Raw genomic sequence first — 24,299 nt, 5'->3', positions numbered from 1 at the left:
CTTCTGGCCCGGAGGCCTGTTAACATTTTAAGACCCTTTCTTCAGAAAACTTATTTTTCTCTAAAGGTGGTTAGTCAGGCGCCACCCTCCGAAAGCATTAGATAAAGTTGCATTCCTATAGGGCAAAGGTGTGGTGGAGTATAACAAGAAAAAGAATTAACTCAAGGGTCCAAGGTCACAAACATTAAAGCTACTACTTACACCAATTATATTAATCAATACACTGCCAGGGACACAGCAGATAAGGGATATGGAGACTTAGCAGCAAACATTGGCCCAACAAGTGAAAAACCCTTCACCAATACAATTTCTAATCAATCTTTTAACTGCTCAAAGGAATCTGTATTTAGACAGTTTAAAACATCTCATGCCTCTCACAGTTGGGAGGCTCTGAGCAATCACATGTGGCCAGAAAAACCTATTCAGGCAGGCTAGAGGACTTCCAAAGAAGTTTGTAGGTTGAAACACTATCACACCCAGGAACTTTATTAATTTGAGCTGTAAGTTAACTCTTTTTTTCAGAGAGAGGTAGTGGGGGACAGCCCCCCGTAAAGTCAGAGGTGTAGGTGAGAGCACAAAGCAGAAAGTAGGCAGACTCTGGTTTTGGGGGTAGATGTTCGAGAATTTCCAGGGGGACTCCTGAGGCTCGATCCCGCCTTTGCGTATGCCGAGCCTCCTTCCTCATGACCTTTGCCATGGGCGGAGCTCCTGCTCCCAGCACTTTGACAGTAACTGCGTGTTGCATGAGGCAGTGTGGGTGTCCTCAGGGGTGGCTACCTAACTTTGCATGTTTCCTGACTGACACAACACTCCTGCCAGTGCTTTGGGGCTGGGGTGGTGAGTGTCAGTGGGAGGAGTAACCAAGTTTCACTTCCTTGCTGGTTGGAGACTTGCAGCTACAGCCGGCTTGAGTCTTACTAAGGAGGGGAGACTGTGAGGAACAGCAGAGCCGTCCCTCTCTGCCTCTTACCCAGAGCACCTTGGCAGGGGCTTTGTGGACGTGAGGGGTGTGAATGGGCAGAGCAGAATCTCTAGAAGGGAAGATGAGCACCCAGGATCCTTCAGATCTGTGGAGCAGGTCGGATGGAGAAGCGGAGCTGCTCCAGGACTTGGGGTAAGAGGGCAGGTCCCCTGCTCCAAGAGCTTCTTGGGTGAACCTTAACTCACTGCTCCTACCTGAATGCTCAGCTTGATGAGTGATTATCCTTAGTACTGTCTCTTTCTGAGTCTCAATCTTCTATCCTTTTTACTCAAAGGACAGTAGATACTCATCTCTGTGTGGGGCCAATTCCACTGTGAAAGCACATATCATCTTTGTAGATCTAAAAATAAATAGGTGGAGAAAATGGGACAAAAATAAAATATTGGAAATTCTTTGAGATTACGGACAGAATTGGGCTAGGGTCACTGATGTTGCTGGGTTTCCTTGCTGTTATTGATCTGGTTTATAAATAAATGTACTGTTAAACAGTTCTGAGCTCCAAGCTGTGAAATAAACAGAAAGCCTAGACCCTGCTGTAAGGGAGAGGGACTTTTTCAAAAGAGAAAGAATGAGGAAGTGTGTGCAGCCGTGTCCCATATATGTTTCTTTCTCCCGACACTGCACTTGTGACCTCTTGTATGCATGCATGTCTGGAAGGTCAACTTTGAGCCTTTCAAATACTAACAAGTGAGGAAGGTGATAAACTTTCTTCTCCAAACAGGCTGTACATTTAAGTAGGTGAAGTCATCATAGTCCTGTCTTTAGAAAGGGACCAGATAAGACAGTTCATCAGGATACTCAATAAAAGAAGCAAGTATTGCACAAGAGAAGGGCGGGGGATTTCCTAGAGAAACTGCTCCTTTCCCCGGATGCACCAGGAATAGACTGGCGAGGCTGGTTTTGACACCTGTGATTCCAGAGAGGTAAGCCCTGCACCTGCTATCCTACTAAACAGCTCTGATCTTCACAAACACCCAAGGACAGAGGACCTTCACTCATCTCCATCTATCAAAGGAAGGAAACAAGCACCAAAGGGACTGAATAAGTTCCAGCGGTTACCAATCAATTACGAGTCAGGTTTCCAATCTGCCAGGTCTGTGTTCTTAAGCAGAGAAAAACTAAAGTAGGGATGAACTCTCTCTCCATGAAGACTACAGAGAGTGTATCTTTTGGAGTTGTATTACTATAAGAGTTCTCAACAAGTCCTGTCTTTATTAATAGATTTTAAACTTGAGGTCTCAGAATTGAACTCTACCTTCATAAGATAAATCAGACATAACAGCTAGACTTTTCAGTAAAGGAAACTCCCCTTAAGGGGAGTGGAGTCAGAGCTCCAGGACCAGAAGTCAGAGCTTCTAGCCTCCTGGACCAAATCCCCAAACAGCAGAGGTAAAATGCCCCCTGAGCATCCAAAACAGTCATCACAAAGCCGAGGCATGAAAGCGGGAAGCTGGACTCTCACTTAGATCTTTATTAACTTATTAAACTATCATTCTTTACGTGATGGGTTATCTAGATTCCCAGCCCACAACTGGTAGGAAGCCCCAAAGGAGAAGAGACAAAGGAAATACTCAGCTCTGCTCCCTTAATTCACCAATCCTTGAACCGAGGCTCTGTGATTGAGTGCCCTTGGCACTCACTTCAATGACAAAGATGAGTTAATGCTGTCTCTTCTCCTCACCTTAGTGCCCATAGCAGGAAATGACTACAGGTAAAACCCACAAGGAAACAGGTGTCTTTCCTCTACATGTGGAGATGGACATCCACTGCAACGCCCAATTACCCCCAAAAGGTGCTTTTATGTCCAGACCTCTATTTCAGGAGGCCCGGATATGTCTTTAACATTGGAGGATGGATTCTGCAACAACAGGCCAGCCACAGTTTTCTAGGGAAATTGCTCTACAGTTGTGTTTCTTAACCTTGGCCATGAACTGGAATAACCTAAGGAGTTTAAAAAAATTCCCTGCCCAGGCCACCCACCAGACAAATGACATCAGTGTCTTGGGAGGCAAGCATTTTCTTTGTAGAGTTTCCAAGTGATTCCAGAGAGAGACTGAAGTTGAGAATCCCTGCACAGAACAGAAATCCGTCAGAAGCACTGAGTCAATGTGCCCTTGTTTTTCATTTGTTGAGTATGTACATGAGGAATCTTAAAGCCATGAATAAATAGATACTGATATTTCATTTGTGGGTTTGGGAGCATTTTGTTTACCAGTTTTTTACAGACGTATTTAATAGATAATAGAATCCACTCATTTCTAGTGTACAGTTCAATAATTTGTAATGGCTTTAAAGAGTGCTACAACCATCACCATAAACCAATTTTATAACATTTTCATCATCCTGATAAGAAACCACAAGAGCATTTTTTTTTAATACTCAGTGTTGGGTTAATATATCACCTGGCTGATGGATGGCCCTGTTTCCCAGGTATAAATACTCTGACCATGGGCATTTTCAAGCTGCCAAAGGTTTAACAACAAGCTTACAAAATCCCTGAGAATTTAATAATGGACTTGAGTTCTTGTCCCTCTAGGACAATCCTGATACACTTCTCGTTGGTCGTAGGATCTGAGAAAACTTGAAAATGACTTCTTGTCTCTGGTGGAATTCTGAATAAAGTGAAACTTCTTCTTTGAACCTATAAGCTACTGGTTAGGTAGAATCTACCCCCAAGTAGAATGTGGAGGCTCAGTGATGTCTGACTCTTTGCAACTCCATGGACTGTAGCCCACCAGACTCTTCTGTCCTTGGAACTGTCCAGGCAAGAATACTGGAGCAGGTTGCCATATATTACTCCAAGCGATCTTCATGACTCAAGGATCGGTCTAACCTGTGTCTCTTGCATCACCTACATTGGCAGGCAGATTCTTTACTACTGTGCTACCTCGGAATCCAGCTATCCCTAAACTTCTAATTAATTCAGTTTTTCAAATGCTCCCTAAAAACAAAATGATTTAATGCAGTTGGTAGATAAAAAGGGGCTGATTTTATTGCCTTCATTTTAAAATTGTTTTTAAAAGGATTATTTGAATAGTTAGGTAGATTCTTAATGTTTGTATTTTTGATATAGACAAACAGATAAGGTGATGGTTAAATGGAAGACATGTCATGCATTTTTGTTCTTCGGTCCCTATTTTCCTCCGGGCTCTGGAATCTATCAGCTCTGCAAACTAACCCCTGAATTGCAGCAGCTCCATCCCCTGCCTTTCTAGGACACACATGACCTGCACAGAAGATGCATTTATTCTCTCTAAAGCAACTTGGATGCAGTTCTGCGTCTCATTTGTCAAGTGTCAGCCTAAAAACATTTTTTTCTTCACCCTAAACATATTCACGCAGCCAGAAGCAAAGGGGAAATAACACAATCTGCAATGGTTGCTCAGCTTCACTTACACACCGGCCGAATGGGGGTTGGGGGGAGGTGGGAAGGGAGGGGCAAGGGCCGTGGAGGATGGTCCGTGTGAAGGAGAAGGTGGACAGGGAACAGAGGGCAGGCTGTGTGAGGCTTTCAAAATCAAGTGATGGGGAAAGGAAACAAATAATGATGATTCGAGATACCACCTAAGGAGCAAACTAGGCTAGAATTGCTCATCAGTTTCGTGTTGTCCAACTCTTTGGGACCCCATGGACTAGGTCCGCCAGGCGTCTATGGAATTTTCCAGGCAAGAATACCGGAGTGAGTATTCCCTTCTCCAGGGGATCTTCCCCATTTAAGGGCTGCCCTGGTGACTCAGACGGTTAAGAATCTGCCTTCAATGCCTGAAACCCAGGATCAATCCCTGGGTCGGGAAGGTTCCCTGGAGAAGGGAATGGCAGCCCACTCCAGTATTCTTGCCTGGAGAATTCCAAGGACAGAGGAGGAGCCTGGTGTGCTACAGTCCATGGGGTTGAAATGAGTCAGACAAACAAAGCGAATAACAGTTTCACTTTCATTTTAACCATTTAAAATTCCCACAATTCTTTTATTATAACAAAAATTCCTACAAACAATGTAGGAATGGTGTAGGTTTGTAGTTTGTTTAAGGATGCTCCCTTGCAAATGGTATTACTACAGACACAAAAGGGATACAATGAAATAAAAATATTTTAGGATATTTTAAAACTAAATATTCATGGGGACTTCCTGGTGGTCCAGAGATTACAAGGGACGTGGGATCCCACGTGCTGTGGGGCAAAAATGTAAAAAGAAAAGAAAAAATCATTCAAATTATCTAGTCATACATATTCTTTCAAGTGAGAAATATAGTAAATATTCCTTTAAAAAATATTCTTTTGTTTTATATATATACTTTCCCAAGTCTCAAATTTGATAAGAAAGTATCTGTGTTTGGCTGTGTTTGTCGAAGTCAAGAAAGTAGATTCTAAGCTCTGGATATTAAAATATATTAATTAAAAAGTCTCTCACTTCTCACCTCTAAGAGAAGGTTAGACCAGATGAAGGGTAAGCAAACATTTTTGTCCAAAACCCAGGTTATAAATATTTTAGACTTTGCAGGCGTTATGACTTATGCTTCAGCTACTCACATCTGCCCTTGTGGGGTAAAAACAGCCATAGATAACACAAAAACAAATGACTGTGATGGTGTGCAAACACAATGTTATTTAAGGACCTACCCTAAAATTTGAATTTCATATGATTTTCATGAGTCACAAAATATTCTTTTTTCCCCCCTAACTGTTTAAGTATAGAACTCCACTTGGTTCACAGTCGAAACAAAATCTTGTACCTTGGCAGGAATTGGCCCTCGGATGATGACTTGCTGACCTAAGGAATGAGTAATAACAACTAAAGCAAGTTCTCACGGCAAGGCAGGCATTTTACATACACTCACTCTGGTCTTTGAATGATACTGATGTTCCAGCTCTACATCCAAGGAGACTCATCAGCAGAACAATCAGACTGCCTGGCATCCTAGAGAATCTGGGTCCCCAGTCCATGCTTATCCCATGGAACCAGGTTGTTCTCCTGTTCTAAGAGTCACGTGCCAGCCCCAGGCCATTCACATCATTTGACCTTCACAATACCACCATCAGCACAGTGTGATTATGCTCATTTCATAAATTCAGGAGGTGACTTCAAGTCAGTCAGGTGAACTGTCTCTAGGTCACAGACCTCGATGTTGGTGCCCTGACAGTGCCTAGGAACTTGCTCCAAAGCTGCTACTCCTTCCACGAGATGAAAGAACATAAATGTTCTAAGAATGGCAATTAGTCATTGCTGGATGCTCACCATATAGCAGGCATTATTTTAAGCCCTTTGCTTGTGTGACTTATTAAATTCACACATCACTGTGGGATAGATACTACCACTTACGTCATTCTTGTTTGCAAACGGAGAAATGAAGGACAGAGCTTTTATTATCACACGCCCAGGTTTACAAGCTCACAAAGCTTCGAATCCAGGAGTTTGGCTCCAGAGCACACATTTTTGTCCACTAATACAACTTCCTAATGTCTGTCCAACTTCTCTCTTCTTATTATACCTGCACTATTAGTGCTGGTGAGAACTGAGAGAAAAAAAAAGTTCTGTGATGACTACCACCAAAACTTTTTTTTTTTTTAACTAAAAGACATTATTCTTTCACATTCTTCATATAATAAATATGCACACAAAGCCAGATCAATACGCTAACTCATCAGAACTTTTAAAAACTGAGGGTAGATTCCTTTCTTCTAGGCTAGACAAATTGAGTAGGCTAAGAAAAACATGGTAGAGTCAAAGCTTTAAAGGAACCTGTTTACTTGATACCAAGTAGAGCAATGAAGCTTGTTCCTCTTCTGGCACAATTCTGTAATCTCGGACTCTAAAAATGAGGGTGATTCTCTTGTGGCTGAGCAAGAGTACGTAACTTGTAGTGCACAGTTCGATCTCTGCTCGAAGCAATCGAATTTCCTCTTCTCTTGCTGTGTTTCTGTTCCTCTATGGGAACTTCCTCCTACTTACATGTGGAAGTCTGGCCACACAGGTTCTCCACACTGAGTGGGGTCACTTTGCTTCATTCATTCTCCCTTCTATTCCTTCATAGATCCGTCTGTTGAATGATGACATTATGCAAGGCAGTGTGGGAGATGCTGGCAGCAAGAAGTGGCTATCCCCTGAAGGAGTTTACAGGGCAGAGGACAGGGAGTGCCCGTGTGGGTGGAGTTAGAAGGCAGAGTGGAGGGGCCGGGTCATCACTGTGTCTGCACAAGGCACACGGCAGATGGCCGGCAGGAAGGAGATCCATAGGATTTCTGTCAGGTGAAGGCAGAGAGAGAGACATTTTCTAAAGAGAAAATGGCATGAATAACACAGTAGAAGAGGAAAAGCGTGTGGATATTCAGAAAATGAAAACCGTCCACGTGGACTCGGACCCTCCCAGCCCCTGGGAGGGTCATTACTCAGCATTCAGCCTGACTCTGGCCTTCACCTCTGAGAGACCCCACCTTCGGCTACATTCTTTGAGAACGCTTCCACCTGGTTTCTTACCCTTTTTTTTTTTTTTCAAACCTGGGTTAATTTCTTGTTCCCACCAACTCCCTCCCCACAACTATCCCATCAGCTAGGATAAACTCCTGGTCTGAGCCCACACACTCCGGCTCCTGCTCCCTGATGTGGGCCCATATCTGAACCCCACTGCAGCTGGGTAGCTGAGTCTTAGCTGTCGCTTGGTCACCTCTAGGCTCCCTGTAGTCCTGTGCCCCCAACTCCCTGCCCACTAGTGTCTGCTCCCATTGTCTCTTGTTAGAACTGCTTTGTTTAAAAATCTTTAAAGTTTAAAAAGCATAAAGGCAAGAGTTCAATTTGTTTTGAGAAAAATATAGCTATGTCAGACAAGGTTACTTTTTGGAGGCACGTGCCGAATTACTTAAGATTAAAGTGCTGTGATATCTGTAATTTACTTTTAAATGTTCACCCAAAAACATAGGAAGAAAATATGGCAAAAAGTTAAAAATTATTTTACCTAAAATATGGATATTATTTAAATATGTGGATATTATTTATACTATTTTTCTACTTTCTTATATATCTGATATTATTCATCACAGTTTAAAAAAATAATAAATGCATTAATTATTGATGATTTGGGGAACAAAGAAAAGCACCCAAAATGACCCCCAAAATGACATATTATTCAACTTCTTTCCAGTCTTTTAAAAGCAGTTTTCTGTAAATACACACAGATGGAATTGCAGTCATACCATGTATATCATTTTGCTCTGGATTTCTGGTACCGTATATCTTCTTCATCTACTTTTGGTTCTTTCTCAAAGTGGATTCTGGGTCTGGTCTCTCCTTAGGCAGCCTGTTTCTCTATTTTAAAATCTGAATATTTAGACTGGTCCAAATTCCAGAAAGCCTTAAATAGATTAGGAGTTTGGACTTGGGTCAAACTTCATTTGACAGTATGGAAATATTGAACATTTACAGGAACGTGGAATTGTGTGGCCACCATGCTTTGTTTTGGGATAGATTAACCTGGGAGTTGAGCATGATGCATAGCAATGAGTTCAGAGCCAAGAAAGCTAACGAATGAGGGAGTTTACAGATCTGTGAATAAGAAACTAGGGAGAGGATCTGGGAATAGTAAGGAAGGAACAGGGTTAGATGCCAGTAATTCCTCTGAGCTAAAAACATAAGGGATTCATACCCAAATAAGAATGAGTTCTGCTTTTGTATAGTTTTTCAAAATGACATCAAAAAATTTTTGACAATCTTACTGTCATGAATGTCTTCTAATTCATCTATTGTTTGCTCTATCATTATAAAAATCTAAGGGTGCCTGGGTCTCATTTTACTCCTCAGAGCATTCTGACTCACCACCAGTTTTGTCTATGTTTTGGATTAATCCTCCACATAGTCTTAGAACCATTTCCAGATGATGTCAGTCCTAAGGCCCTCAGAGGTTTGGACATCTGCTCCAAGCTGAGCACTGAGTATTCCTTTTGACAATGAGCAACCTAGGGGCAGGGCTGTAGGTTACACAGCTTTGTCTATTCTGTCCAAGCCCAGCACTTGACAAAGAGCAGAATTCTAAATATCTGAATTGCCTCAAGTTGGGTCAAAACCAAGACAAGAACTCAAGGTCCCTGACTTCAGTTTTCCACACCAACACTGGTGATGTATATATTACCCTCAGACTCACTCAGTCCTCTTAACAAATGGTTTGTCTGCTGGGAAAAATTGACCTCAGTTGGAGGCATCACCTAAACAATGAAATAGACAGGAGATCATGAAACAAGGATCTTTCTTTTTTTACATTCCCCCAAAGTTTGGGACTTTTTCCTATAGATGTAGCTTCCTGAAAGTGACAGTCTCTGTCTCCCGTCCCAGCCCACAATGGTAGGTTGTCAATGACAACTACAGTCTGAGGACACTTACCCCCTCTGAAGCAGCATTTCATGATGTTTAGATTGTAAGGGTAACCAGACTAAGTGCAGAGTCAAGCTTGCTTCCACTCAGATATGAGCCTTCTTGAGAGACCCTCTGGTTTGGGATGTCTGCCCAGTCATTCAAGTCCCCCTCAAGCTCTTATCTATGACATAGTTTTTCTAGTCAGTCTCTGAAATTTGGTTCGCAGTCCCAATCACACATTCCCCGATCCCCAGCCACGGGGAGAACAATGATGCTCTTTTGGTTTTACAGCCATTTGTGCACGCTGCAGGCGGACCAGGGGACTGGGCAGGATCTCCGCTGGGATGAGATGCAGTTTGCCCTCATCCTCCACCCTCCCCATTCCTGGTGGCTCTGCCCTAGGGTCTCACATGTCTCTGACCTTCCTGTGTCCACTGACTCAAGTCAGGCTCTGTGGGTCTGCGTCCTTCTGGCACTTGGGGTTCTCCACTTCTGTGTCCTGGATCACTGTACTGTGTCCTGGATCACTCTGGGTGGGTCTCTGTTAGTCCCTAGGTGTTTCTGGCTACCTATGTGAGCCTCTACGTGTGCCTTTCTCGGTCTCCAGGTCCTTGTGTCTCTCTTTCTACAGTTCTTGGCTTATGTGTCTCTGACCCTTTGTGTCCCTCTGTGTCTCTGGATTTCCGAGTCTCTGGCTCTCTTTCTGTGTTTCCACCTCTCAGGACTTCTTGTCTCACTGCTCAGGCTCCTTCAAGAACAAGTTTGGCCTGGTTTCCGACTCCCACAGAATTATCAAACCTGTTCAGTCTGTTTCCTTTTACCTGGGCCTTGGCTCCACGAAAAAACACTGGAGGCCCCACCTTCAGTGCACTGTGTGACCAGAGACATACTCTGGCTCTGTCATCACTCAGGTATGCCCCATTTAGCTCTGCTACTATCATTTGTAAATGTGGGCATTTAGAATGGCAATGGACAATGCCTCGGACCAGCCGGTTCCATCACAGAAACCTCCTAATTGGAAAGACTGTGGTGGGTCTTTCTACAACTGCCCCATGTATCACACTATGATACACAGAGCTTTCAAACTTCTTTGCCAAGCCTCTGCTTGGTTCTGTTTTTTTTGGATGGGATCCTTTGCTACAATCAATGGAAAGATGAGCCCACATCTGTGAACAGCGGACTCAACATGCTCATGTGGACAATACCACATTGTCACATAAAATATGCCATAGCCTGACTATGGTACCAATTTCACTACTGACATCTTCTGAGCTGATAAGACATTTCCTTTTCCTTAACCCATGATTTCTGATGGCCAAGTGCTTCATTTTTTCAGGAAATCAAAGTATCTAACACTGCTGCTGCTGCTAAGTCGCTTCAGTCATGTCTGACTCTGTGCGACCCCATGAAAAAATGAATACAAAAGCAATCCCATGGAGTGACTCAAGCACAGAGGATGAAATAGCCTGAGTTAAGATGGCTTAGTTTGCGATTGCCTAATAGATTTATTTTTTTGTTGTTGTATCACCATTGTGTTCAGAAGGATTCTGAGGCCAAGCATAAACTTAGCAAGGAAGAAGACAGAGAGTGCAGACTTTCCCTGTGCTCCTGTGGCTAAGACTCCATGCTCCCAGTGCAGGAGGCTGGCTCTATTCCTGGTCTGGGAATTAGATCCCACATGCTGCAACTAAGAGTTTGTGTGCTTCACTAAAGATTTCAGATGCTGCCACGAAGACTGAAGATCCTGAGCACCTCAACTAAGATTTGCACAGCCAAATAAATTTAAAAAAAAAAAAGAAAGAAAAGGGGAGTGCATCATATGTTATGAATTTGCCATCTTTGGTCTAGAGAGTTCAGAAAGCATGTCAGTGCCATTCAAAAGTGAGAATAATTTTCAGAACTGTTTCTTTTGCATTCTAAAGCTTCTCAAATATAATATATTTAAGCTTTTGATTAAGAAGGCTTGCCATCTTACTTTTTGTCTAAAAAAAAATGCTTGTCATGAACACGAAAAAAAGTGAGCGTAATTTTGAAAATGAATAAAAAGTGAAAACTCTCTAAAGAAGAGTGCTTTTGTTGGCCATTCAACTCCAGAGCCTATAAGCTGTTTTCATACAAGCAGGAATTTCTGTTATTGCTTTGGGTTAAAATATGTCCTCATAAGTCTGAAGGGACAGAATCTTATTTCTATGTAACTTCTCTTTGGCAGGAAGGGGGACAATAGGTATTTAAATATGTGAATAATCTGTAGACGTGAGTTAGGAAGAGATTTTCTCCCCAAGATGTATATAACCAAAACTGGATGTATGGCTCATGTTTTAACATGCAAGACTGGTTTCTGTGTCCACTTGTTCCTCCGGTGTTACTTTGCATGATTCTTCAGTATAGACCGTCTGTTCCAGGTAGGCATTGTGTTTTCTGTAGACCCATGCATACGTCAACCCCAGTGCCTTTGCTGATGCTACTGCTCCTGTTGGAATGCTCTTTTCTCTTACACTTAATGAATTCTGTATCTATTCTTCAAGTTCCAACTCATGGTCTTCCTCCTCCATGAAGCTTTCCTTGATCATTTCATTTCCTCAGGAGCTCCCCCTTCTATATCATTTACTGTCCATATCACTAAGATAGCAGCTATCTGGGGATTTTTTTTAAATTAAATTAGCCACAGACCCTTCTCTTTCCTTCCTAAGTACTGTAAAGCCACTTAGTATACTCTTTGCTCTCTTTGTCTCCCTCTTTAATACTACATACATTACACTCAAACCATCAAGATTGTTGAAGTGAATTAAAGTTTTTAGGACCAAGAGTCCTTCAACTCTGTGCTTCTCAAACTCTAAACTCATACCAATCATGTAGAGCTCATGATGAAAACAGATTATAATTCAGGGGGTCTAGGAATGTGAATGTGCTAATGTGAATTCCAACAAAATCTCAGGGTTCTGAATGACAAAAGACCTCACATTGTTTTTCAAACATCAGGTACAACCCAAGCATGTCCTTAAAGTTAATTTAGGGGACCACAGTCAATATTTGTTAAAAAAGAAATAGGAAAGAAAATAGTAAACAGCATTTAAAAGGATAGTATTTTTCCCTATAACACTTTTTGGATTTTTTTGTATGCATGTTTATAATGTAACTGTGTATACACACACACACACACAACACACACACACACAGAGATACAAAATATATTTTATGCTGTTGGTTAATTCAAAGAGCTTGAAAACTTCTCTTTCAAAGGACAGAGCAGAATGAGAAATAATTGTATCAACAAATTAAGTTAAGACAATTAAAATCAAAGGGATAAGAAACCATGAAGAATCCAGTACAGTGGGGCAGTTTCCCAGAAGGCTCTAGCGCAAAGGGCACTGGAATGAGAGAAGAGGCGGAACTGAGGATGGGGTTTCTGGATGGAGCTCGTCTGTTTTGTCTGTGGTTGAGCTTATTTCCTGTATCTCACTGAGAGGCAGCTATGAAAAGTCTTTAGTGGGTGGATGTTTCCTAATTTGTTAATGTATCATGGAAGGGATAACGCCACAGTTTCCTTCAAGGCCAGCTGCGGGTTTGATAAGCTAGTAAGCCCAGTACAAATATTCTTTGGAAGTTTGGTAAGCTTTTGTTGACTCTATTACCCTTGAACCATTTATGACAACATGTGGGCCTTGGGAGAAAAGAAAATACAACATTGCTTCAAATGTGTTGTTGTAAAGAGTAGTTTCTGGCTCTTTTTCACTTCTTCAGGAACAATGAGACAAAATTTTGTTTTTTTTTTTAAGTTTCTGGAAAATGAACCTTATCCCAAACAGCAGAGGAGTTGTATTCCCAGCAACCAACACAATGCCTAGAATATTCATAACTGTTGTTGTTCAGTCGCTCAATTGTGTCTGACTCTTTGCAACCCTATAGACTGTAGCACTCCAGGTTCCTCTGTCCATGGGATTTCCTAGGCAAGAATACTGGAGTAGGTTACCATTTTCTTCTCCAGGGGATCTTATGGACCCAGGGATCTAAACCTGCACCTCCTGCATTGGCAGATGGATTCTTTACCACTAAGCCACCAAGGAAACCCCATGTATGTTGTATAAATTGCAAAGATTGTATCTTGCTCTCTTCTGCAAAAGTTAAAGAATCATATAAGAGGTTTATTAAAGAAGTCAATGTTCCAGCATGAAAAAAGAGAGTTTTCCTACCAGGTGTTATTATTAGTCACCTTGACAGATGAGAAAGATGAAGGTTGCTACTTGCATGGGGTCATAACCAATGTGTCAGAAGTCACTGGGGCAGATGGACTCATCACTGAGGAAACGAGTGGAGATAAAGGCATGCTCTTGCCTCACAAAATTTTCACGGCTACTGCATGGGTGTTTGTGAGCCAGGTTGACTGCGTATTAGCATTCTTTTTCGCTTGGCAGTTCCCAGAAGTAAAAAGGTTTTTTATTGCACTAAATTCTAAAAACGTCATCTAATGCAGCTGGCGGAGATGTGGGAGAGCCACAGAGGAACAGGACTTATTTGGGGGTTTTAATCAGCAGCAGGTCCAGCATGAATCAGCAGCGTGATGCAACTATTAAGAAACAAATGCAATCTTGGGCTGCCTTGCCATGTACCTGACAGCTGGAACAGGGAGATCCTCTGGGCTTTTGGTTTGCACATCAAATCTTACCTTGAAGATAGATTTTAAATATTTGGAAAGTATTCAGAAGAGATAAGTTCTCTGGGTGATCAAGGGACTGAAAGTCTGTCATAAAAGGAGAAGTTGAAGATGATGAAAACAAAAGCGAGAACATTTTAAACACTTTTAACTATTTGGGTAAGTGACATCTATATAACTCCAAGAAGTAACTTTGAGATCATCTGTTGAAAGCTGTATATCAGGAAACAGTAACCTGATGTAGGCAAGAGTTTTCTGGCCATAAATCATAGAAGTATGTACAGGTTTGCCTGTACAAGCTGTGAGTTCCCCATTACGAGCAATATGTAAACAAAGATTGGATAAGAATCTTACTAGGGTTGAGACTTTGCCCACACACTGTACAAAAATTAGAAATATAAACCAAGCTGTTGGCAATTAGGGACTAAATGTAGCTTTTATTTACTAAGTCAAACATTTTAATTGTTTACTCTAAAAAAAAAAAAAAGCAGATGTGACTTTTATAATCTGTGAGTTTACTGTGAAGCCAATGAAGCTTCAGCTTCAGGGCCTCTGTCTTGCACAGACCCTAGTGAGGCAGTTAAAATAAATGCATCAGTTGGAAAAATATTTAAGAGTAGTCCCTGAGCATTAAAATTTTAAATACACTTACAGCTCATTTATGAAAGAAATTTGATAGAGGTTCTCAAATTTTCCAACAGTCCTAAAAACGTCATTATCAACATCACATTATGAAGTTGAAAATAACTTTTCTCTGCTATCAATAATTTAAAAAATTATAGGTGAAAGACTGAATTATTCTGTTCTCTCTATAGAAAATTACAGTAAAACATTGTTTTACATGAAAAAATAACTAAAGATGACCTGGCCAAAAGTGTAGAGAAAAAAGTATGGAGGTGTGTTAAACAGGTATTTAATGAATATAAGTTGTTTTCTCAGTTTATCAGCTTTTAATTTTTTAAATTTGTGATATAATTAACATATAACATTATATTTGTTTCAGGGGTACAACATAATGATTCAATATTTATGTATATCGCAAAATGACCACCACAGTAAGTTCAGTTACCATCCATCACCACATGGGTAACAAAACATTTTTTCTTGTGATGAGAACTTTCAAGAGGAAATTTGTGCCTTTTGATACTCTGTATTCATTTTACTACCCCCTCAACATGCATCTCCAGCATTCACCAATCTGTTCTCTGTATCTGTGAACTTGGTGTTTTGTTTGCTTTTTGTTGTTTTATTTTTTCTTATTTTTCATAGTTAAATGTTGGTGTATTTCATTCTTTTTTAATTGAAATATAGGTGGCACAGTGCTAAAGAATCTGCCTGCCAATGCTCAATCCCTGGGTCAGGAAGATCCCCTGGAGTAGGAAATGGCACCCTTTATTCTCCATTGTTGCCTGGAAGATTCCATGGACAGAGGAGCTTGGCAGGCTATGGTCCATGGGGTCACAAAGAGTTGGACATGACTGAGCAACTGAACACACGCACACATATAGCTGACATACACCGTTATGTTAGTTTCAGGAGTACTACACAGTGACTTGATACTTGTATACATTATGAAATGATCACCACAATAAGTAACCATCTGTCCCCTACAAAGCTCTTACAATATTATCACCATTATTCCTTATGCTGTATATTACATCCCTGTGGCTTATTTATTTTATAACCAGAACTTAGTACCCTTTAATCACCTACACATGATTCACACACAATCCTTTCCTTTCTGGAAACTATACATTTGTTTTCTGGATCTATGAATCTGTTTTGTTCTGTTTGGTTGGTTGTTTTGTATTTTAGATTTCCCGTATAGGTGATATCATACAGTATTTGTCTTTTTTCTGTCTGACATTTTGTTTAGCACAAGGCCCTTAAGGTCCACTCATGTTGAAAATGGCCAGATTTAACGCTTTATGGCTTAGTAACATTTCCCTTATCCATTCATCCATTAATGGATGTTTAGGTTATTTCTGCATCTTGTCTACTGTAAATAATGCAGCAATTAACATGGGTTTTTTTTTTTAACATATATGTTTTCTAACCAGTGCTTTAATTTTCTTCAGATAAATACCCAAGAGTAGAATTGCTGGGTCATATAGCAGTCCTATTTTTAATTTTTTGACAAACCTCCAATCTGTTTTATATAGTGGTTGCATCAATTTACATTCCCACCAACCTTTTTTTCCACATCCTCACCAACACTGGTTAGTTCTTGTCTGTTTGATGACACCATTCTAACAGGTGTGAGGTGATATCTCATTGTGGTTTTGATTTGCATTTCCCCGTTGATTAGTGATGTTGAGCATCTTTTCATATATCTGTTGGCCATCTGTCTTCTTTGGAAAATGTGTATTCAGATCTTCAGTCCATTTTAATATTGGATTGCTTTGGATATTTTTTTTTTTTTTTTGCTATTGAGTTCTTTCTCTAGTCTGAATATTAACCCCTTATTGGATATATGACTTGCAAATATTTTCTCCCATTCAGTAGGTTGCCTTTTCATTTTGTTGATGTCAGCTTTTAAAATTTGCAATCTATTATGAACTCTTACTCTAAAAAACTTTTCTCTTTTGGTAATTTAATATTAATTTTTCTTAAAGAGACTTCCAAATTTTACAAGCTTCAAGTCCCTTAAAATTCGAATCTTCCATCTAAAGTCAGAATAATCAAATAAAAACACTTTAAACACAGCCCCAGTTATAGGAATTTCGGCCCAGGCAATTAGTACTCTATGTAATGAGCTGTCGTGTATGCATTTTAAGCCATAAAAAGCTCTGTAGACATCAGCCAAGGAACAGTCAGCATCCAGAGCCAAGCATAAGATAGCATCAATATCCTCCCAGGCTCATCTCACCATGCCTGGCTGCTGCCCTTGGACACTCACCTGGATATTGCCCACCCCACTATGCAGGGCTCTGACCTGATACATACCTGGTGTCTGCCTGCTTCCTGGCCTTTGCTCCTGTTATTCCCTTTGCACAAATAGCTTCCTGAACAATTGTCGCTCCAAATTCCACCAGACTTTAAATAGAGAAAGTCTCTCTCCCCCTCTCCATTCAAGTACTAGGTCGCTTCCAGAATTCAATAAATAGTAGTTGAATAGGTAAATAAAATAAAATAATTAAATACAATAAGCATTACCAGGGCCCTGGAGGTTGGATTAAGGTAGAAATACTGTCTTCTCTTTTTCAAATTTTAGTTACTCAATTAATATATGTATTTTTTTTATTAGAACAAGCTAAATTAGGAAAATTTAATCAAACTAAGGACTCTTAACAATACTCTCAATCATGGTTCTTTCCATTAAGGACCATTCTTATGAGTTTGGAGTATATTTTATTAGCTTCCCATTTTGTGCTTTTATGTACTTTTATATGTGTATGTGTTGTATTATTTGGAGATGAGAGAGTTTTTCTTTAGTGGTTTCATACTGTACCTGATAGTACATTTTGGGATCTGTCGGCTCTGACATGTGTGGACATAAGCATTCCGTGTTTTCCCATGGGGGTGCAACTGGCATTCTGAGCGTGCCAATTCTCAGTTGCTCAGAACTACGTCAGTCTTCACAGGGTGGTAAGCATCTTGGCATTGCCTCAAGGAGTGCTGGTTGCACCCGACCTTCTGCCCCAAGCATTTGGTGACCAACATGCTCTCACCTTTTCAAATTCTGATTAACTTTTTTTTTTTCATAGCTTTAAAAAAAAAAATAACTGGAGGATTATTTCTTTACAAAGTTGTGCTAGTTTCTGCTGTACAACAATGTGAAACAGCTATAAGGATGCATATATCCCCTCTCTCTTGAGCCTCCCACCGCAATCCCACCCGTCTAGGCCGTCACAGAGCGCCAGGCTCTATCGTGTGTGTGTTTTACACACGATAGTGTATACATGTCAGCGCCACTCCCTCAGTTCACCCCACCCTCCCCTTCCCCACTGTTCCAACTGTCCGTTCTTCACATCTGCATCCCTGTTCCTGCCCTACAAATAGGTTCATCCGTACCATTTTTCGAGATTTCATCTATAACATGTGTTAATATTAGATATCTGTTTTTCTCTTTCTGACTTACTTCATTCCATGTGACAGACTTCGATTCATCCGCATCACTACAAATGACCCAGTTTTGTTCCTTACCTGATTAACTTTTAACAAAACCTCATCCTCTGAGCACTCAACTTTATCATCTCACTGTTGGTGGAAAATTAGGATGGCTCCTAATTTTTATTCTCACCAATGCTCTACGGTAAACATCTTCATTCACACTTCCTTCTGTGTACTTGTGAGTGTTTCACTAATCAGACATCAGAAGTGGAGTCACTGGTCATGTGGGCATGTCCGGTTATACTAGATATGTAAGTTCCCCTCCAACTTAAACACCTGCCAACAGTAGATGATAATATCCATTGCCCCTAAATTCTCTAATACTTAATACTAACCAGTCTGGTGGATTAAAAAAAATACTACATTATTGTTTTAGTTTGCATTTCTCTGATTAATAGTGAGACTATTTATTTGCAATACATATTTTCTCTTCTGTGAATGACTTTCATTTCCTCTTCTGTATATGTACATATTTTAATTCTTACTATATATGCTTTGTTACCAGAGAAAAAGCACAGTTTTAAAATAATTTGTGTGTTCCTTAAGGCCTGCTTAGATGTTGGGCCTTTCAAAAAATGGCCTTGATCTTTACTCTGTCTTGGGTGTAGTTCACAAAGTACTTCTCTCACCCTCTTGACTAGATTAATGGTTTCTTGAAGCCCAGCCTGGGTTTTTATTCCCTTTGACCTGCCTAGTATAATGCTTTGCACAGATTTGTACTCAGTAGGGAGAAGGCAATGGCACCCCACTCTAGTACTCTTGCCTGGAAAATCCCATGGATGGAGGAGTCTGGTAGGATGTAGTCCATGGGGTCACTAAGTTGCACGACTGAGCAACTTCACTTTCAGTTTCATGCATTGGAGAAAGAAATGGCAACCCACTCCAGTGTTCTTGCCTGGAAAATCCCAGGGACGGGGAAGCCTGGTGGGCTGCCGTCTATGGGGTCGCAGAGTCAGACACGACTGAAGTGACTTAGCAGCAGCAGCAGTACTCAGTAGACAAAGATTTATAAAGTCAAATGATAGAAAGTAGAAAAGGTTAACTATAGGAAAACTACTGACTGACCAAGACTATATTTTCAATCTTTTGATCCTTTTTGAAAAAACTGTTATTTATTTATTTGTTGGTTTCTTTTTGGCTGTGCTGGGTCTTCACTGCTGTACTTGGGTTTTCTCTAGTTGCGGCGAGCAGGAGCTACTCTAGTTGCAGTGCATGGGCTTCTCTTTGCAGTGGTTTCTCTTGCTGTGGGGCTCAGGCTCCAAGGTGCACGGGCTTCAGTAGTTGATGCGCACAGGCTTGGTCGCCCCACAGCATGTGGAATCTCCCTGAACCAAGAACCAAACCCGCATCCCCTGTGTTGGCAGGTGGATTCTTAACCACTGGACACCAGGAAAGTCCCTAACCTTTCACTCTTTATGAACACAATCTTGAACCATCCTTAGCAAAGATGGACACATTCCTACAAAGGATATGTAATGCTGTTTGGCTTTATAATCACTTCCCTGAAAGATAACCTGATCTAAAGTTTCTGGGAAATGATGCTTAACTCAATGAAGAGAGGAAGTTTAGGCATTTGTGGAAGAGTTGTTTGGGGAATGAAGATCCTCATTGCCATGCAGACATGGTGAAGTGTAGGTGGCTGCCTGGCAGGCTCTGTCTTAGATTTGCCTGGGCCCAGGACTCCGTGAAACCTGTCATGGCCATGCTGACTCTACCAAGCTGCTACCAAGAAATTAACAACTCTACCAAGAAATTAACAACCCCTGCGATGTTCCAAATTACAGCACAGTGTAATGCTTTATATTCAAGTATTTCTTATGTGCTTATGATATATAGTTCCTGTTTAAAAAATTACCATAAAAAAGTTCTCAACTGGGACTTCTCTGGTTGTCCAGTGGTTAAGAGTCCATGTTGCCAATGCAGGGGATGCAGGTTGGAATCCTGGTCAGGGAACTAAGATCCCACATGCCCTGCAGCACAACCAAGGGATTGAAACAACAACAACAACAATAAAAACTGCTATCAAGCTGTAATTATCAGAATTCTATAAACGCTTTAAACAGACATCATTAGATCTTGTTTAAAAGAATTCCAATGTCCAAATTCTTTACATTTTAGAATTTCGTTGCTTCAGATAAGTAATCTATTAACTTAAACTGAAATGTCCATTCAAAATAAAATTATTGGCAACATTTCAGAACTTGTGACCTCATAAAGATTTCATTTATCAAAAAAATTAGTATTCTGCCTGTAACCAAACCTGAAGTTTTTGATAGCCTCACTTTTAGCTCCTCCAATTTTCCTTTTTTTTTTTAATTCAAGTATCATTGACATACAACATATTAGTGTTAGGTTCCAACATTTAAAGAATTTGATCCTAAGAAGATTTGAGCACATTTGGGAATTAGTCCAATGAAGGGGTAAATAACTCAATGGGATTTCTTATAAAAAATGCTTTTCCTTGCCATTGTTTTTAGTTAGCAAGTACATTTCTAACTCAGGACGGAGGCATCTCTGCCCCACAGAAATGTGCTAAAGAAGCAGACATTAGGACATGCTGATTTAGAAAACATAGCTCAGAGACCTATATAGAAACTCCCTCTGCTTTTGGTCTTATGTTTACTTTTTATTATCAGGCTAAAATATCATAGCACAGCACATCCCAGCAGATCCATCACTCTCAGAGAAAGGCACTTCCTTGTACACCATGCACACCTCTGTAATAGTACTGAGTTCACTGACATTATCAGCAATATTTGTGTAGCTGCTCCGGTCTCCTTCCCCTTCGCTGCCCTGCACTGTAGCTCCTAATAGCAGCTGCTACCCACCATGACCTAGCTTCCCATATCTGAAAGAAGCTGAAAGTAATCAACAAGTATATCTGAGCAACAAGAAAATCACACCTCAAAGGCAACATCACAAGTTATGGCTTTGGGGATCTCAATGGCTTCGTGACAACTAATGTGCTTTGAGCTCAACTGTTTGCCAAGACTGCTTTGACCATAGCAAGCAGAACTTACTGCTGGCCCATGAGGCACTGCTGTTATTAATTCTATTTTAGAGGTGAGAAAACTGAGGCTTAGATTGGTTATATAACTTGCCCAAGGTGTTACAGCTATAAGAGGTTTCACGCGGATCAGGACTCCGGCAAACTGACACCAGAGACCACAGTCCTAATCACCACACTGAACTGCCTCTATTGACTCATTAAAAAGAATGGGAAAGGAAAAAGGAGTGAGGTGCAGAACAGGGAGCCTGGGATGCTCTTGTCTCCATAGAGCTGGGATTGGGGACATGCCTGGATGCCTCTGGACACAAAGGATTCCTCTCAGGAGGAAGCACAGAAAATGGGTAACATTGGGGTCCTCTGAGGAAAGGAAAAGGGGTGATGTGGGTTAAAGGGGAGAAAAAAACTTCATTTTCATTATGCCTTCTTTTGAACTATATAGATTTTTTTATACCATGTGTTACCTTTTCTAATGTGTTTTTGGAGTTTATTTATTTATTTTTTTAAACACATACATTAGTCTGAATATCCTTGGGACTTCCCCAACTCTGCAGGTATTTGTGAGTTTTAAACAATAGTGAACAGGGCTTGCATCTCTGTATAAAATGTCTGAATTCCTTGTGTTCAACTTCATTTCCCTCATGACAATGGACTCTGGTATAACAGCTCAGTGGTTTTACACATTACAAAACATGGTACCACACTTTTAAAAGACAGTGTGATAGATCAAAAGAAAGAGAGATAATTGGCCCAAGCCTATTCTTATGGTTATTTTTGACTTGAAATTTTAAAAATCTTTCTGTCTACAAAGTAATGTGTGTTTGTTTGCTAGGACTTGCATGAGTAAGTACCACAAAATGGCAGTACTTAAACAGAGGAAACTGATTGTCTCGTGTTCTGGAGATTAGAAGCCCCAAACCAAGGTGTCAACCCCAAGTAGGGTTGGTTCCTTCTGAGGGCTATGAGGGGGATCTGCTCCAGCTCATCCTCCTTGACTTACAGATGGCCGTCTTTAGGGAGAGTGTTCACAAGGCACTCTCCCTGTGTGCAAGTCTGTCTCCAAAAGTCCCTTTTTTATGGTCCTATTGAATTAGGACCCACCTTGAAAATGGAAGTGTTAGTCACTCAGTCGTGTGTGACTCTTTGTGACCCCATGGACTGTAGCCCGCCAGGCTCCTCTGTCCAAGGGATTCTCCAGGCAAGAATACTGGAGTGAGTAGCCACTCTATTCTCCAGGGGATCTTCCCATCCCAGGGGTCAAACCCAGGTCTCCTGAACTGCAGGCAGATTCTTTACCATCTGAGCCACCAAGGGAGGAGACCCCTAGGACCCACCTTAAGAACCTCATTATAACTTGCTAAAGACCCTGTCTCCAAATAAGGAAGCATTCTGAGGTACTAGGGCTCAGCACTTCAACATAAGAGTGTTCAGGACACAATTCAACCCATAACACTCTGGGATAAGGCAAATCCCTCCTTTCCCCTTCAGCCTCATCCAGCAATTTACTTTTCCTGATGTCTTGGCTCAGAGTTTGGTCTCAGGGCTACCAGGGTGGAGAATATTGCTGAGGTAATCTCTGAGAGGAAAACCCAGTGCAGGAAGAGTCCCCCGTAGTTCACTCTGAGTGAAAGTGCTGCTCTCTCCTCCCCAGGTGGTACCATGGCAACCTCACCCGCCATGCTGCTGAGGCACTGCTCCTCTCCAATGGATGTGATGGGAGCTACCTTCTGCGGGACAGCAATGAAAGGATTGGGCTCTACTCCCTCTCTGTGAGGTAGGATTCATAAGAACTCTAATGCATTTAGTGGGGCCCCATCTCTTACTTATATGGGCACTGACTTCAGCATCACAGGCAGATTGCCAGAAAATGGAATTCGCTTGATTCTTGTTAGATCAACAGGTCCAAGGATGCCAAGCTCTGAGTGGTGAGACTGCAGAAAACATGCCTGCTCCTTCCATTAGCAGGGAAAATATTATTAGAGCTGGGACAAAATAAAAATGTAAAGCTGAAGGAGATTTTATGAATTATTTAATCCAAAACTCTTGCTTGACTGATGAAGAAACTGAAGTGGTAAAGTGTCTTCCACCCAATAAAACCATGCTAGAAACAGCACCAGAATCCTCATCCCTGGAGCCTGGCCCAGTACCCTTTTCACTGTTCTTTGCTCCTCTGGAAAATCAAAATGACTTGTGGCTATGCAACTTTCATAACCACAAACTCAAGCAGGCAATGTGCAACTTTTAATTTTTTTCTATAAACAGAATTTCTCAAAGTTCCATTTCCCCTCACTGTTAAGAAAGTTAATCTAGTCCCCACCAGATAGGCCTGGCTCAAAACAGTCATTGGCCAGCCCTTTCAGGGTTTCTCTCGCACACTTTATCCTGGCTGACTTCCCTTTCAGAGAAGGTGACCTAGCCACCTGATAATCAAGGGGAGTCATTGGTTATCTGTTAACATCTGTCACCTTGGCTTCCACTGACATATATCAAGTCTCACTGGGTTCACAGGCAGTTGCTAGGATTTGAGGACTCCATGAAATTGCCCTCGGCCACCCATCCATTAACCTCAAACCGTTATTGTTTTATTTTGTTTATAAATTTTTCTAAACAACATCTTTGGGAAAATTTTTAATCAAAAGTGGAATTCTGCTTGAAGTAGGAATTTAATCTGGGTTGAAGCAGGAATTGTGCTTTCTCGAATCAACAGCAAATGTTAAAATTATATTTAATGGTTGGATTGTTGATCCTTTATTGCATGGATCACTCCAAAATCTCAGACAAACCTGTGGAATTGTTGGCTCAAAGAAAGTTAACTTTTCACTTTTACATGTTTCATAAGGCTTACAAAGAGATAACACATATATTACACCTATATACAAATTTAAAATATAAATTGTTAATTTCCATTACAAGCACTTGGAAATGCTTTAAAAAGTAATAACCACCAGCAAAAGTGAGAAGGACCAAAGACCAGCTCCAGAGAATGGTTGTTTTTATTCATTTGTTCATTCACTTCCTTAATAATATTTCAGAGCGTCCATTCTGTGCTTACCACTTTGATAAGTGTTGTAGGAGATTTAAAGACCTTGTCTTCAGGAAGTCTAGCCTCACAGGGGCAATAAGGCCACATATAAATACTTTACTACAAAGGAGAGTGCTATAAATGACGTGAAAGACGGCAAGGTAAGTGTGTGGATTGTTGAGAAGA

At 40.9% G+C, this 24,299-nt stretch overlaps 1 protein-coding gene across 2 annotated transcripts in view; it reads left to right on the top strand.

Moving 5' to 3' along the window:
• Positions 1 to 890: 890 nt before the first annotated feature.
• DAPP1 (dual adaptor of phosphotyrosine and 3-phosphoinositides 1) overlaps positions 891 to 24,299 on the top strand; it is a 57,620-nt gene continuing 34,211 nt past the window's right edge. For both annotated transcript variants that reach the window (XM_070372102.1, XM_005910304.2), the window contains exons 1-2: positions 891 to 1,114; positions 22,743 to 22,865. In XM_070372102.1, coding sequence (XP_070228203.1) covers positions 1,014 to 1,114; positions 22,743 to 22,865 — 224 coding nt within the window. In that variant the 5' untranslated portion in view covers positions 891 to 1,013. The remainder of the gene's footprint in view (positions 1,115 to 22,742; positions 22,866 to 24,299) is intronic.

The sequence above is a fragment of the Bos mutus genome, chromosome 6, assembly GCF_027580195.1.
Source record: "Bos mutus isolate GX-2022 chromosome 6, NWIPB_WYAK_1.1, whole genome shotgun sequence".
Taxonomy (NCBI): Eukaryota; Metazoa; Chordata; class Mammalia; order Artiodactyla; family Bovidae; genus Bos; species Bos mutus.
Note: the sequence above shows the minus strand (reverse complement) of the source record. Positions and strands in the feature narration are given on the sequence as shown.